At 42.5% G+C, this 16,809-nt stretch overlaps 1 protein-coding gene across 1 annotated transcript in view; it reads right to left on the reverse strand.

The window, feature by feature from the left end:
* Positions 1-648: 648 nt before the first annotated feature.
* Positions 649-16,809, reverse strand: part of HSD17B2 (hydroxysteroid 17-beta dehydrogenase 2) — a 91,380-nt gene continuing 75,219 nt past the window's right edge. Inside the window, exons 4-5 of the mRNA XM_047835826.1 lie at positions 13,551-13,688; positions 649-1,092 (exon numbers count right to left, since the gene is read on the reverse strand). Of these exons, the coding sequence (XP_047691782.1) occupies positions 749-1,092; positions 13,551-13,688 (482 nt within the window). The 3' untranslated portion in view covers positions 649-748. The remainder of the gene's footprint in view (positions 1,093-13,550; positions 13,689-16,809) is intronic.

Raw genomic sequence — 16,809 nt, forward strand, 5'->3', positions numbered from 1 at the left:
GGCTGATTTCTCTAGGTAATGATGCTGGCTTTTCCAGCCTGGGATGCTCAGAGGAAGGTGAAAGTGATAGTTACTATGGACACTAAATCAGCCATTCACAAGCCCTGGGTCTGCCAAAAGGCCACTGGGGCCTGCTTGAGATGGGAAACCTCAACCTATTTTCTCCAGGGCTCCAGACAGAGGAAGGGAGAGGAGGTGCACAGAGCACTGATTACACACTTGAACCAGTACCTTGAATACAGTAGTTACAGCAGGCTGTCTATTCACAGCGAGAAAAACTCCATTTGACTATGACCCTTGCCAGTTCTTCCTCTTTTTCCCTTCTCTATCTCATTTTTCCTGTCATCTCTTTGTCTTCCTCCTCTGGCAGGCAGTGGGATCCAGCCTGGATTTCAATTTGAACTGCCTTTTGCTAGCTGTGTGACAATGAATGGGCAACTTAACTTCTCTGATCCTTCATTCCCTTACCTGTTAAGTAGGGGTGAAGATACCTACCATGGTTCTCTAATGAGAACTAGATGAGAGAATATCTGAAATGTATGTGTGCAGAGCAGGCTGACCCTCAATTCACATTCGTCATGGGGGTCATTTCTAGCCACCAGCCTTCTCAGCATTAATTCCTATTCAACCAACAGACTTCACAGGAAATACAAGGTAGGAAACCACACCTTTAATGGGAAGTTCAGGTTTCCCTTTCATTCCAAGACTAACACTGCTCACATATTTGCCTACATGCCTTGTTCTTCAGTTAGGCCTGCTTAGTTAGCGCCTTGGGCATGCTCCCTCTAAAGTGATACAACTTTTTGCTAAAATAATCAAATATGCCAGTAGGACTAAATGAAACAAAGCAGAGCATTGGATAAGCCATCGGCCCTGGCGAGTAAAAGGCAAAGGGGCTCTTAGCAGACACGGCATGCCGGATGTCCATGAGCACAGGGGACATATCAGTGTTGGTACACCTGCTGATGAACTTGAGATAATCCCGTTGCTCAAGGATATAGTCCTGCCCATAGTCCTCTAGCACTTCGGGGGTAAGGTTGTCCAGGATGTCCTGCTCCAGCTTGTTCCACATTTCACTCGTGCCCGCGATACCTGTGATGCAAGAAGAAGGGAGGCTCAGATTCTGGGGAGGCCAGACTGGACGTGTCCGACCCTACCAGGGAAGCAGGCCCTTGTGAACTGGCTTCCGTTGGAAAGACAGGCTTTCCCAAATGGCTTTTTTTTAAAAATGAGCTTTATAATGGTATGTAATACACTTTTCAGCATTCATATGGAAAAGTACACACATGTCTAGGTTTCCACAAGCTGAATAGCCTGTGTAACCAGCAGCAGAAAGAGAAAACAAGCCAGCCTTGGAGCCTCCACTCCCAACCCCCTTCCCAGGATCCTCTGTCCCAATGACTAGGATGGAGCAGTTTTGCCTGGCATTGGACATTATGTAAATGGAATCACACACTACGTTCTGAGATTCATCCATGTATTGTGTGGTCATTCTCATTGTTGTGGTTTTCCATTGTGTAAATATGCCATAAATTATCCATTATACTGTGATGGGCATTTGGGTTGTTTCCAATTTGGGGGTCTTACAAACAGTGCTGCCACAAACATTCTATTACATCTGTTTTCATGATTATTATATACAATATAAAATATAATGTATACAATATATATAATATGTATGAACATGTGTATATACATTTATGTATAATTTTTTAATATAGAAGCAATACCAACTTCTATGTATAAAATTAAATATACAATGTTAACTATCATCCTATCTACTTAATAAATATAATTTTAAACAATATATAACTTATGCATTTAAATTTTAGCATATAAATTATATGTAATTAAATATATAAACATATTTGATATAGAAACAATGGGTGCTTATTATATACAATTTAATTATATATACATTTACTTTAAAATATTATAGCAATGCCTGTTCATTATGTAAAATAAAGTAAATAATGAAATGTATAGTTTTTAAAATTAATCTCTTCTAAGGTAACTTACAGTTTTGCGTGTCTTTCTACATTCCTTCCTTGTTTATACAAACATGTACACACATAGGGCCGCGTGGGGGACTCAGTGAGTTGAATGTCCAACTCTTGAGTTCAGATCAGGTAATGATCTCACGGTTTGAGTTTGAGCCCTGCGTTTGGCTCTGAGCTGACAATGCAGAGCCCACTTGGGATTCTCTCTCCCACTCTCTCTCTGCCCCTCCCCTACTCCCTTGCATTCTCAATCTCTCTCTCTCTCTCTCTCTCTCTCTCTCTCTCTCTCTCTTTGTCAGAAATAAATAAACTTTTAAAAAAGGCTTTGTGGGTGCCTGGGTGACTCAGTCAGTTAAGCGTCTGACTTTGGCTCAGGTCATGATCTCACAGTTCACAAGTACGAGCCCCCCACGGGGCTGTGTGCTAACAGCTTGGAGCCTGGAGGCTGCTTCAGATTCTGTGTCTTCCTCTCTCTCTGCCCTTCCCCCGCTCACATTCTCTCTCTCTCTCTCTCTCTCTCTCTCTCTCTTTCAAAAATAAATACACATTTTTTTTAATTAAAAAAAAAGGCTTTGGTTTAATCTTATTTTACCAGGAACAAAATGCCCAAAGGATCATACTATACAGGATTTCCAAAGATTTGCTTGTTTGTTTGCTGAATAATAAATCACAGACCTGCCTCCAAAAGTCAATGGCTATAGATTTAAACCAGAGCAGCAGAAATTTCCCATTGAACAGCTTTTAGGCAACCACTTCTCTATCAAAGGACTTTCCAGTCATTCCTAGATTTCACCATTTCAGTGACGCTGCCATAAACAGTCTTGCATAATACATCCTTTTGTATTTTAGCGTTTTACGTCTGCAGGCAGCCTCTACAGTGTGGCTGCGTGGTCAAAAGGCACATGCATTCTGAATTTTAATACCTACTGCCAGATTACTTTCCACAAAGGATGCAGCACCTCACATTCCCTCCTGTAAAGTGTGGGATTGCTCTGGGATTGCTATGGGGATGATCCTTAGTTTACCAGCTTGAGAGACTCCCGGATATCGGATATTGGGTCTGTGGGGGAGCCTGACTGTGAAATGCAAGCCAGTGAAATCCAATTATACCCACCGAAATGCAAAAGGATTTCAATTGCTCATTACTTTTCATGAAAGCACAATACCACACTTAAAGAAATGATTACCCTGACAATTACTCCCGAGGCTTCTGGGTCTTGAAAAACATGTTTGTGTGAACTATTGTTCCTCCAGCTACCTCTCCCTGTCTCGGCTTTCTCCAAGGCGAGGGATTCCTTTTCCTCTCCTCTTCCTCTCTAAGCACCTCATGGACTTTCTAACCATTCTTGTGAGTACCCTGTGCAGAGTCCTCAAGGCTCTCTTGACTGGCGACAAAGCCACCAGAAGTTTGTCAACTTTCATCTGCCACTTTTGACACCCACTAGCTGCCACTTTGGGGCTATACACAATGAAATTGTTGAGGTCACTTGGATCCAAATCCCATCTCTGACTCATACACCTCTGTGACTTGGGAAATTTCCCAACTTGTCTGAGGCTCAGCTTTCTCCCTACAGGATGGGAATATTACTGATGTGGGGAACAAAGGCAAAAGAAACGTACATAAAATTGAATTTCCTTATAACCTGCAGCCCATTGACGAATATGTCAGGCAGGCAAAATAAACTATTCCTCCAGAAACTCTCAATGTTGATGTTAATGCTTTGCCAGAGGCAAAAACAACCTTGGCTTGCCAACATCCAGGCCTCCAGGATCCCGTAAGTCTTCTTTAACACATGAAAATCCTTCTGGAAACTTCCTTTGTCTTTTCTTCCCCAACTTCCAAGTGTATAATCAGTCTCCCCTCACAACCTCAGTGCAGCTCTTTTTGCCCACGGGTCCTGTCCCGTGCTTTAATAAAACCACCTTTTTTGCACCAAACATGTCTGAAGAATTCTTTCTTGACCTTCAGCTCTGAACTTCAACAATTTTCCACGTCATTTTGGGGCCCTGACGTGGGGCTTTGAGTCTTTTCACCTGGACTCTGAGCCTCGGGGCAAACTTGGCGAGTCCTTCCTCTCTCCTTCCTTTGCTCTCCTATCGGGCTTTTCAAGGAGTATGGTCTTATTGGGACATTTTCATGTCAATTGCTCAGGCTGCGATCCTCTAGCCCATGGCTACCCTACCAGGAGGAGAAAGCCTACCTTTGGGCTGGAAGTTAGTACCCAGGCAGGAACGGTAATAAGACTCAAAAACTTGAGGACTTTTCTTTATTTCTGTCCTTATACAAAGTTGTCTGTCTGTCTTGGGCACAGGACAGCCACCTAATGACTAGCACAGCTGCTGCTGATCTTAAGACTCCTGTGTGAAGCTTCCTCTCATTGGTCTAAAGTGATCCCCTGGTCTAGCCTCTTCTGGATTCGAGAACTCCACTCAGAGCCAGCTGAAACCAGTACCCAATTCAATGAAAGCCCAACTAGGACCATTTCCTAGAGAAGTTGGCTATAAAGATTACTTGTGTTGGAATGTCGCTTAGACCATGATGGATTCCTATCGCTACTGTTTTCTATCAATGTCCTCTACTAACTACTTAAACTACAGAATTGGGTAATTTCCCCTTGTCAAAACCTTTCTAATGTTTTCCATGGGTTAAAAACGGTGGGTTCTTCAAGGCCTTCACAGCAAGGTAGGGTATTTTAGTCCATTCACTGGCACCTGTTTGTAGTGTAGGATTTAATGAGGAAGCAGAGGGATGCTAGCATCCTTCCTACGGGGACTTTACAGCAGGGTGGTGATCATAGCAGTTTTGTTCAAGGGACACCTTGGGTCGCTTTGACAACAGGGACCTATGGCATTTACTGTGTGGGACGCCACCTGGGAATCAGAGGGGATTTTTGATAACGGATCTTCTCTCTTCAGTTCCCAAGGACTCCCCTTTGGAATGCCTTTTAATCCCCTGGAAACAATTCAGATTGCAAAATTTAAGAAAGGACTGATCTGTAACACTGCATGGCCTTAGTGTGACCTCTAAGTTAGATCTCTCCTGTGGGAAACCGGGGAAATGGATAGAAGTACCCCTAGATCCAGACCCACATGGCCCTAAATGAGGACCCTGCCTAAGAGCCTCTTGCAGAATGTGTTTGGCCAGTAAACCCCCTCCTGATACACTGGATGATAATTGTCTAAATAAGCCTCCTCCGAATAAACCCAGGTTGCTGGAGGAAACACAGGCCATCCCTGACAAAAGAAACACTGACTCTCTCTCTGTTCCTCCTCCTAATAGATGTGGGGGCTTCTCCCTCCTTCATTCCCCAGGTTAATGGCTATAATTGGAACCAACTGTCTCTGGTAAGTCTATCTTGATCTGGGGACTTTAAGGAGTATTCCCAAGCAGCTGCCAAAATGCCTTTAATTTCAAGGAAGTTCCCTGTCTTCTCTGGCCTGACGTGGACTGCCGACCTCCACTTTAGTGGAAGGCTCTTCTGCCTTCCCCTCCCCCTCCTCCTGTTTCTGCACCACCTTCATGCACAGCCTTCACGACTGGCTCCAGTAGCATCTCGGGCGCCTCCAGCGCCATTGGTTCCTCCTCCTCCCCTCGCTGTCAAGGAGGGCAGAGACCCCCATTGGACTTACACTGCCCACTTCAGATTTCTCCACCTGTGTCCCAGGTAAAAATTAACAATGGGGAACAAATTGATTGACTTTTAAGTGGACTCAGGGGGAACATAATTCAGTATTGAAACTAATTGAAACTTTTAATGCTACCTAGGTTTACTGAAGGTCAAATAAGCTCATGTTATCTCTGTTGACATTTGTCAGCAAAAAGATGACTTACAACGATGGTTAATTTTGTCTGTCTCCAAGTTTTCTTGGGTAATTGTTAAGATAGCTTTCAAAGTCATTAGTAACCTGAAACTTTATAAAGTTTTGCTGGGATGATGAAATGGGATTGAATTCATTGGACATCTAAGCTTTTCCAAATAGGATGGAGTGCTGAAGAACTGATGACTAAAAATAGGTTTGTGCTTTTGGCTTCCTATTGCAGAGAAATTAAGAATATTTGTGTCTGTTGGAAAACATGTCTTGTGCTTAATAGATTCACAAATTTGCCGTCTAAAGAATTCTGGTGTAACAGTTCACAATTGGTTACTACTTAGTTTTCACTGGAGACTTGTGCCTCTAAGAGTTAAAATTCTTCTGCTAAATGTCTTTGAGACTGATGGAAATAAGGGAAGCAACTATGAATTTTAAAAGTAACTGTAGAAGGTTTATGGAGGGAAATCTTTGCAAAGGAATTTTATATGTGGTCAGGACTCGGGTTGAAATTAATGGATTTTAAAAGTATATAGGTATAAGGTTGAAATTCTTCTTTTCTCTTTGTTCAAAAGACAAAGTTTTCTTGGATTGTTGATCTGCTCTTGATAAGAAAATGTAAACAACATGTTTTTATTTTTTCTCTTCTGTCTGCCCAGAAAATCAAAACTTTTATGTTTTGTCTTTATCAGGTCTTTCATTACACATTTAAAACTTCTCAATACTATAGGAGCTGAGTTTTGCTAACAACTATATAACCAGACACGTTTGCCTTTGGAATCTCATATTGCCACCTGGGTTAAACAAATAATTAAGTTTTGGGGTGCTTGGGTGGCTCAGTCGGTCAAGTGTCCAACTTCGGCTCAGGTAATGATCTCAAAGTCTGTGAGTTTGGGCCCCACATCAAGCTCCGTGCTGACAGCTCAGAGCCTGGAGCCTACTTCAGATTCTTTGTCTCCTTCACTCTCTTCCTCTCCCACATTTGCACTCTGTCTCTCTCTCAAAAGTAAATAAACATTAAAAAACTTTTTTTTTAAATAATTAAGTGTTAAATTTTGTAATGACCTGTGGTCTTATTTAGGCATGTGCTTTATAACTTTCTGAGGTTTTTTAACACACGTCCCAGTATTTAAACTGTCAATGAAATCTTTTTGACTAATTAGGCCTTTTTCTTTGGTATGTTAAGTGACTCTGGAAGCATTGTTAAACAAATAATAAGCCTTAGGTATTGTTTGGGTAAATGAGATAACTATTCCAGAGATGAAATTCCTAAAGTTTTAATATGTTTTAATTTGTTCTGGTATAAGACTATTACTTAATATTCTAATTATTGAAGAGTTCTGTGTCACAGAAATAACTGGATTTCCTTGCCAGCTGTAATGAACTCTAATCAAATCTTTAACCATTCAGATTGTTGAGTCTTTTGTCATTTATAGTTCTTGTTCTTATTCTCTTGCAAAACATGTTTCATCTTCAAGGAGACTCATAGAAAGGGCTTTTGACAAATACAAGTTTTTGATATCTTTAAAATCATAAAACTAAAATTGGTAAGAATTTCGAGAACTAAAAAGCTGCGTTCAAACTGAACAAGAATTAGTAACTTTAAGTAAATTAAGGAAGATGATGATAGTTTTTAGTTTTTGTGACTCTTGTTTGACACATTGCCGGCTCTCTAATGTTTGCTCTTCCAGATTAGGGAAGTTTTCTCTTAAGATATCTATGACTTTCAGAAGTGTGATAAAGTATTCATTGGTGAACAAATTAAAGCATTTAACTTTTCTCCCTACCTGTACCCTCTGAAATTCGAAAACTCTCAGTGAGGGTTCTTTCCTTCATGGCAACTACAGTTATTTGCAGAAGTTCAATAAGACTATGTAACAGGACACCATTGGAAATATTGGTTATTTTCCCAAGGCTTTGGCTGGAATGTCCTATTTAAGAGACATGCATAGACAGATATGACCCGACAGCTTTAAGGAACTAGGGTTGACTTTATGAAACATGGCGAAATAAAGCCCCTTGGAAATGTTGGCCTGATGCCTTGCTTACAGAGTCCCCAGCTGCCTTACCACGTGAGGAAAGAATGTCACTTACCCTGGCATGGGGACCTCATGAAGAGGAATTCACCCAAATCTACAGGTATTGCAGGCATGTCTGATGGCAAGTACTTGGCTTGGCTTCTGGCCTAGAGAGGTTACAAAAGTTCAAATCTAGAGATTCCTTATAAAATGTTCCGACAAAGCAGATTTTAAAAAATCCATATGATCAATCACTATCCTTGCTGAGCTTGTGTAAGTAATTAGGCCGAGTTTGTTAAAATTGGATTTGTTTTTACAAATGAATTAGTAGTTATTTGGCTATCTCTGGAAATGAGGGCAATTACAGAGAAAAATTAGGTTTCAATAACACATCTTCGTAGATATTAAATTTTAATACTACTTATTATAAACTGGACTAGATGCTGAATTCTTCTGGTTTCCTCAAATATTTGGCTAAGACTCTCTCTGAGTTAGGTTTCCAATCTTCTTCCATTCTCTTGATTTAAAGTCATTAAAAACTAAAACTGCCTTTTCCCTAAAAGCCTTAAAAACTGATGCTGGACAACTGGAGGTAAACTTCAGAGAAATAGCCCATGTATAGGACCATCTTGCTTGTTATTCTGTGGGGATAATAACAAGACCCACGGGCATGCAATTATTTGAACAACTGGAAAATGGGATGGATTTTCCCAACCATTGTATATGAAAAGCCTTTTCTCACTGTAGGTACCTACCAGTAGGTAAAGACTATAGTGTTTTATTAAATTATTCACTTTTCGTGGGTTCAAGCCCCATGTCAGGCTCTGTGCTGACAGCTCAGAGCCTAGAGCCTGCTTTGGATTCTGTGTTTCCCTCTCTCTGCCCCTCTCCCACTTGTGCTCTGTCTCTATGTCTCTCAAAAATAAATAAATGTTAAAAAAAGTTGAAATTATTTACTTGAGGCCAGGTTTTAATTCATAAATCTCTTTAAATGAATATGCAAACTATATCCTCCCTAAACCTGATCTGACAGTTACTAGCAACCCACTCCAAATAAACCCAGGAGACAAGGTTTATTTAAAGAATTGAAAGTCTAATACAGCAGGAGATTTAATTCTGAAGTGAAAAGGCCCCTACTGGGTCATACTCCCACGCCATAAAATTAGAAGGACATTCCTCGTGGACTCAAAAATTAAATCTGTATCTGCCTGGGGCATTTGGGTGGCTCAGCCAGTTGGTTGAACATCCAACTCTTGATTTCGGTTCATATCATGATTCCAGGGTCAAGGGATCATGCCCCACATCAGGCTCTGAGTTGAGCATGAAGCTGCTCAAGACTCCATCTTTCTCTGTCTGCCTCTCTCCCCAATTTGTGCTCTCTCTCTCTAAAATAAAATAAACAACAACAACAACAACCCTCTACATTCCTCATAGGAATCCAGTGTGCCAGCTAAGGGTGCCTTCTTATTCTTGTGAACCCGTGGAAGACTTCAGACTTCTCTTTAAATGAAAATGATGGTTGTACATTTCTTTCTCATTTTCCTTTCCCCCATTTATATGGGCCATTCAAAAGGATCAGCAGAGACATTTGAATTACAAACCAGAAAAACCCATACTATTCAGCCACCTGTTTCCACTCTGAGGATGTTTAGAGCTTGACATCTAAAAATCTTCTCCCTGGCAGCACTCAGGACTCAGACACTGGGTTTATAATTTGCTCTACCCATTAACTTATATTTTTCTTTTGTTTCCATAAAGGTGCCTCTTATTAATTACCTGACTGCTTGCTAAACAAAACAGCAGGTGATGGCTAATGCCACTTGCTACACAATTAAGGCTGTAAATGACTCTCCAAATGGCATTAGATATTTTAACTACTGCACAGGCTGGAACATGTGCTATCATAAAAACAGAATGTTGTACATATATTCCAGATATCACAAGCATGTAGCAGGATTGCTAAAAGCTATAAATACTCAAATTGGCACATTAAACTATCGGTCTCTTTCCTTTAGTGATTGGTTAAACTCCTGGACTAGAGGAACATTTTGGGCAACTATCAAAAGTCTTTTATTAAGGCTTCCCTTTCTCCAAATAATATTAACCTTATTTTCTTGTCTTCTCTGATGTCTCCCTGCCTGGTGCCAAGACTCCTTCACGGACGTAACTTCCAGCTGATAAATGATCCTTTCTACTCAAGGAGGTTTATATATGTTGTCTACCTTGGATTGGCTACCTTGGCCTTTGGCAACTCCTATATAGAAATTTCCCACCTGACCAATGTTGACCCATAGGTAGGGACATCTCTATGCCCCTACTCAACAGGAAGAAGTTACAGAAGGTAAGACCTTCCACCCTCAACAACCTTAAAGATTTAAGGGTCAAAATTGTTCAGGGGGGAATGATGTGGAAAACAAAGCAAAATAAGAGTACATAAAATTAAGTTGCCTTCTAACCTGCAGCCCATTGACAAATAAAATACTTTAGGCAGGCAGAGTATCCCATTCCTCCTGGAAGTCTCCATCTTAATGTTAATACTTTGCTAGAAGACAAAAGCAACCTTAGCTTGATGATAGCCAGATCTCCAGGACCCTATAAGTCTTTAACAAATGAAAATCCTTTTGGATACTTCCTTTGTCCTTACCTCCCTAACTTCGAAGTATATAATCAGTCATTCCTCACAACCCGAGTACATCTCTTTCTGCCCACAGGTCCAGTGCTTTAATAAGACCACCTTTTTGCACTGAAAACTTTCTTTTTCAGAATTCTTTCATGACCTTTGGTTCTGAACCCCAACACTTCAAACCACATCATTACAATGCCTACCTTCTAGGTGAGGATTAAGTGAAATTGTGTATGTAAAGTGCTTAAAACCTGCTAATCATGAAATCTTAGCTATTTCTATTGCAGGAACTAAAAAATATGGTATGTCTCCTTGAATGTCTTCAGAAGCTCTTTTTCTCTCTGAAGATTCCTCTTCTTGTGCCCCCCACCCTCCACCCCACCCCAGCTTTGAGCATCCTTCTCCAAACTTGAGTCCTCAGCCTTCCACTGTCTGGCCTCTTGCCTTGAGAGAGCCCATCAGGATCACCTTTAGACTGAGGGCAGCCTCATAGAAAGAGAGGACTGAGCACTGCACCTAGAGATCTGCTTTCAGATTGCCAATCACCAAAGTGTGTCGCAGACCCACATGTATGTGTCACCCACCCCACACACCTGCCAAATGATGTCAATTAAGCATACCACTCAGGGCTGTCATACAGATTAGGACCTATATGGGAAGGACAGGAGTATAAATTGGAACCATATTTTTAAAAAATATTTTAAAGTTTTGTTTATTTAAGTAATCTCTACACCCAACATGGGACTCAAACTCAAGACCCCGAGATCAAAAGTCACATACTCTTCTGAATGAGCTAGTCAGGTGCCTCTAGAACAATATTTTTTTAATATTTATTTTATTTTATTACTATTATTATTGTTGTTTGTTGTTTTGTTTGTTTTAGAGAGCATGAGCAGGGGAGAGAGGCAGAGAGAGAGAGAGAGAGAGCAAGAGAGAGAGAGAGAGAGACAGAGAGAGAATGTTAAGCAGGCTCCGTGCTCAGTGCAGAGCCCAACATGGGGCTTGATCTCATGACCCTGTGATCATGAACCTGAGCTGAAAACAAGAGTTGGACGCTCAACCAACTGCGCCAGGCACCCCTGGAATAATATTTTTTAAAATGGTTTTGTATTATCCATGAAAGCTGAAGACGATTAAACCCCATGAACTAGTCATTCCACTCCTGGGAATGTGACACTGGAAAAATCACATACATGTACAGCACCGAAAGTGTCCCATGCCAAATGGTTCATAGCTGAATTGTTCATAATTGTCCCAAGGTGACCCAAATATCCCACCAGTGATAGAAAAATCATGGCACGTTCACAGAGTACTGAAAATGAGTGAGCTGCAGGTACAAACCACACAGATGAACTGTGAAAGCAATGTTGAGTGAGAAAAGCAGACACGAGAATACATACATGCTGATTCCATTCAAAGTTCCATAACCAGTAAAGCCAAATCCTATTGTTTGTGATGCATGCATGTATGTAACACTGCAAAGAAAAGCAAATGAACAATTGCTACAAAAACTAAGAAAGTGATTATATGTTGAGGATGGGGAAGACTAGGACTGGACGGAGATCATATGGGCACTTCTGGGCACTGGCAATGCTTCATTTTTTGATCTGGCTGTTAAGTGCATGAGTTTTTAAAGTAATTTGTTAAACTCTGTGTGTATATATTTCTCAATTAAAAAAAAATGAGTGTGGGGTGGGGTGCGTGGTTGGCTCAGTCAGTGGAGCATGCGACTCTTGGGCTCAGGGTTGTGAGTTTGAACCCCACATTGGGTGTCGAGATTACTTAAAAATTTTTTTTAAATCTTAAAAAAATGAATTAATTTTTTTTTTAAATTTTTTTTTTTCAACGTTTATTTATTTTTGGGACAGAGAGAGACAGAGCATGAATGGGGGAGGGGCAGAGAGAGAGGGAGACACAGAATCAGAAACAGGCTCCAGGCTCTGAGCCATCAGCCCAGAGCCCGACGCGGGGCTCGAACTCACGGACCGCGAGATCGTGACCTGGCTGAAGTCGGACGCTTAACCGACTGCGCCACCCAGGCGCCCCAAAAAATGAATTAATTTTAAAAATAAAAATACGGAGCACCGGGCTGGCTCAGTCTGTACAGCATGTAACTCTTGGTCTCAGAGGTTGAAAGTTTGAGCCCCGCATTGGATGTAGAGATCATTTAGAAATAAAATCTTTAAAGGGGCAACTGGGGGGCTCAGTCAATTAAGCACCTGATGTCAGCTCAGGTCATGTTCTTGTGGTCCATGAGTTCAAGCCCCGCGTCGGGGTCTGTGCTGATGGCTCAGAGCCTGGAGTCTGCTTCCGATTCTGTTCTCCCTCTCTCTCTGCCCCTCCCCCACTCATGCTCTGTCTCTGTCTCTCTCTCTCTCTTAAAAATGAATAAAAACATTTAAAAAATTAAAAAAAAAGAGGGGCGCCTGGGTGGTGCAGTCGGTTAAGCGTCCGACTTCAGCCAGGTCACGATCTCGTGGTCTGTGAGTTCGAGCCCCGCGTCGGGCTCTGGGCTGATGGCTCGGAGCCTGGAACCTGTTTCCGATTCTGTGTCTCCCTCTCTCTCTGCCCCTCCCCCGTTCATGCTCTGTCTCTCTCTGTCCCAAAAAATAAATAAATGTTGAAAAAAAATTTTTTTATAAAAAAAAAATTAAAATAAAAGAAAACTATATGACATCAAAACTAAATTCCTTTGTGGAACCGATGCAGGGGAACAACTGTATGCTGAAGAACCTGGCACTTGCCCTTTTATTATTTTTTTTAATGTTTATTTTTATTTTTGAGACAGAGAGTGACAGAGTGTGAACAGGGGAGAGACACAGACTCTGAAGCAGGCCCCAGGCCCTGAGCTGTCAGCACAGAGCCCAATGCGGGGGCTTGAACTCACGAAGTATGAGACCATGACCTGAGCCGAAGTCAGAAACCCAACCGACTGAGCCCCCCGGGCACCCTGCCATTTTATTATTAAAAGAGGCCCATCTATCCCAACTCCTCTTTGGCCAACCACTGAGGAGTTTGGTTTGAGCTCTGTCAAAACAAAGGACCCTCAGAATCCTGTCCAGGATGAACGCTGAGGGGCTCCTGGACTGAGACACTTACTTGTTTTGAAGCCTCCAGGCTGGATGACAGAGACTTTAACTCCCCATTTGGAAAGCTCTTGTCTCATGACTGCTGAAAACATGGTTAGAGCTGCCTTGGATGAGCTATAGGCTGCCAGCTTCTCCAATGGGACCCCTCCTGCAGGAGTAATGAGAGAGAAAAAAAAATTAGGTCTGAGGTTCTTATCTGTTCATCCACTAAGTATTTAAACAGGACCTACTGCATGCTAGGAACCTGTATGTGTGGTGGCCACAGCAGACAAGGGCCCTCTGTACCCAGATGAGTGCATATTCTTGGTCACAACTGCCCTCTGGCTTCCTTTGCTTCTGCTTCCCTGGCTGCTCCATCACAGTCCAATGACAAGCCATATAAAGGGTAGTCTGTTCCAACGTCTAAGCTAAATGTGATTGAGGTGGGTTAAAGAGGATCTGTCCCAGCCTCTGACCTTCCAGGTTGGCCAACCTCCATTCTGAGGTTCCAGGTGGACATACCTGGGGAAGGGGCACTGGTCAGCCCATTCCAGCACCTGTAGTTGAACAAAGTGGGTCTAATACTTGTCACAACAAAGGGTAATGCACACCATGGGGAACAATGGGACATTTCTGTATGAGGGAGTGAGAAAGGGCTTACTCTAGGGCTGGGTAGATGCTCTTCATGGCACCTGATCACACTTAGCTCAGAAGCTGGGAGAAACAGCCTGAAACTGGGTCTATCATCGGACCCGATGTTCAGGAGGAGCTATGGAAAGCAGAAGGAAAGGAAGCCAGAGAAGTGGAGTGACCCTAATTGGAATAAAGGTCTCTGCAGGTGTAATTAAAGTGCAGATCTCAAAACGAGACCATCCTGGATCAGGATGGGCCCCAAATTCAATAATAGCTTTTCATGTAAGAGACAGAAAAGGAGGAGACACAGGAAAACAGGGGAGCAGACCATGTGGGGATGGAGGCAGAGATTGAAGTGATACGGCCACAAGCCAAGGAATGCCTGGAGCCCCCACAAGCTAGGAGAGTCACAAAAGCATCCTCCCCTAGAGCCTTCAGAGGGAGGAGGCCCCACCGACACCTTGCTTTCAGACTTCTGGGCTCCAGAACGTGGCAGAACAAGTTCCTTTGGTTGTAAGCCACCTGTAATTGTTACAGCAGCCTTGGAAAAGGAATGCAGATGTGTTCCTGGCATTCGTTAGCTGGAGGACGCTGAGAGTGGGAAGGGGTGAAGACGGTGAGGGAGCATAGCACTGAGGGGACCTCATGGGGAACCCAGGGTGGCTGGACATTAGGGCTCTCAGCTTTGGCAAAGGTTTCCCTGGTCAATAAAGCAAGCCCTGGACAAATGGCTAAGCCAGCTCGGCTATAGCCACACAGTGGAATACCACTCAGCCATTACAGGGTCCATTGAGAGGGGGGCACCTGGGTGGCCCAGTCAGTTAAGCATCTGACTCTTGATTTCAACTCAGGTCATGATATCACAGTTCATGGGTGTGGAGCATGCTTGGGATTCTCTCTCTCTCCCTCTCTCTCCCCCACCCCCTTCCCCGCTCTCTCTCAAAAATAAATTAACATTTAAACAATTTTTTTAAGTGCCTTAAAAGGAATGAACTTGAGAGGTGCCTGGCTGGCTCAGTCAGTGGAGAATGGGGCTCTTGATCTCAGGGTTGTGAGTTTGAGCCCCGTGTTAGGTGTAGAGATTACTTAAAAGTACTGTTTTTCAAATAGAGAGAGTGGGAAGGGGCAGAGGGAGAGAGAGAGAGAGAAAGAGAGGGAGAGAATATTAAGCAGGTTCCACATTGAGCGTGGGTCTCAATTTCAAAACGCTGAGATGATGACCTGATCCGAAATCGAGAGTTGGACGTTTAACCACATGAGTCACCCAAGCACCCCAAAAATAAAGTCTTAAAAAAATGGAATGTTGATAGACACAACAGCATGGTTGAGTCTCAAAATAATTATGGTGAATGAAAGAGCCAGACAAAAACCAGTGCGTGCTGTATGATTCATATATTTAAAATTTTAGAAAATGCAAACCAATCTATAGCGATACAGACAGATCAGTGGTTACCTGCAGCAGGTGGGGGAAGGATTAGAAAGGGGGACATGGAAACTTTTGGGGATGAAGGACATGTTTACCATCTTGATTGTGGTGATGGTTTCCTGGGTGCATACATATGTCTAAATTTATCAAATTGTGTACTTTAAATATGAACTGTTTATTGTATGTCAATTGTATCTAAATTATTTAAGGGTAGGGAAGGGAAAGAGGGAGGGAGGGAAGGAGAAAGGAAGGAAGGAAGGAAGAAGGAAGGAAAGAAGAAAGGGAGGGAGGAAGGAAGGGAGAGAGGGAGGGAGGAAGGAAGGGAGAGAGGGAGGGAGGGAGGAAAGAAGGAAGGAAGGGAGGGAGGAAAGAAGGAAGGAAGGGAGGGAGGAAAGAAGGAAGGAATGGAGGGAGGAGGAAAACACCACCACCTGGCTTCCAGAGACCATAGACATGTCAGCAAATGTCAAAGATGACTTCATGGGTATTTTTCTCTGCCTAAATCCCCCAGGACACTTGCACAACTATCTATGGATGGGTGGAGGACCTCCATCGTTTCCTGCTCTTACCTTTCCAGGCATCCCTGTCCTACCAGCTTTCCCAGCCTTTGGTGATTTCTCACCAAACCAAACATGGGTCCAGTTTTCCACATGTGCTTGTCTTTGTTCTTCTGACTTCAGAACTTTGCAAATGATTCCTCTTCCCTGCCAAAGTCTCTTATTCCTCTGGTCAGGCCTGTTCCATCCATGGGAGAATATCTTCCTAGCCCTGAGTTCTCTTGGCCTGATTCCTACCTCTATCCAAAAGTTAAAGTTTTCAGTGTATCAAAGACCACAAAATATGGCTCATGCTCACATCTAACATTTATTGAAGATCATTTATTAAGAGATACTTAAGTCATCACCTTATGATATGTAGTAGGTAGAACAAACTGTTGTCTGATAGGTTTTCAGCTACCTCTTCCCAGGCAACTATAAAACACTGAGCTCATTTCTGCACACAGGGAAAACATGACTGCGATGACCATGATCTGGTTTGTTAAAGAGCAATCTTAGTAGAGACATTGGCCATTTCTAGTCATTTAATGAAACCATGCCTTGAATTTGATTGTCTACCCATGATGTGAAAGTTCTACAATGCAATTAAAAGGAAAATGAGGGGTTCCTGGGTGGCTCCGTCGGTTAAGCATCCAACTTCAGCCCAGGTCATGATCTTGCAGTTCATGGGTTCG

Source organism: Prionailurus viverrinus, chromosome E2 (genome assembly GCF_022837055.1).
Source record: "Prionailurus viverrinus isolate Anna chromosome E2, UM_Priviv_1.0, whole genome shotgun sequence".
Lineage (NCBI taxonomy): Eukaryota > Metazoa > Chordata > Mammalia > Carnivora > Felidae > Prionailurus > Prionailurus viverrinus.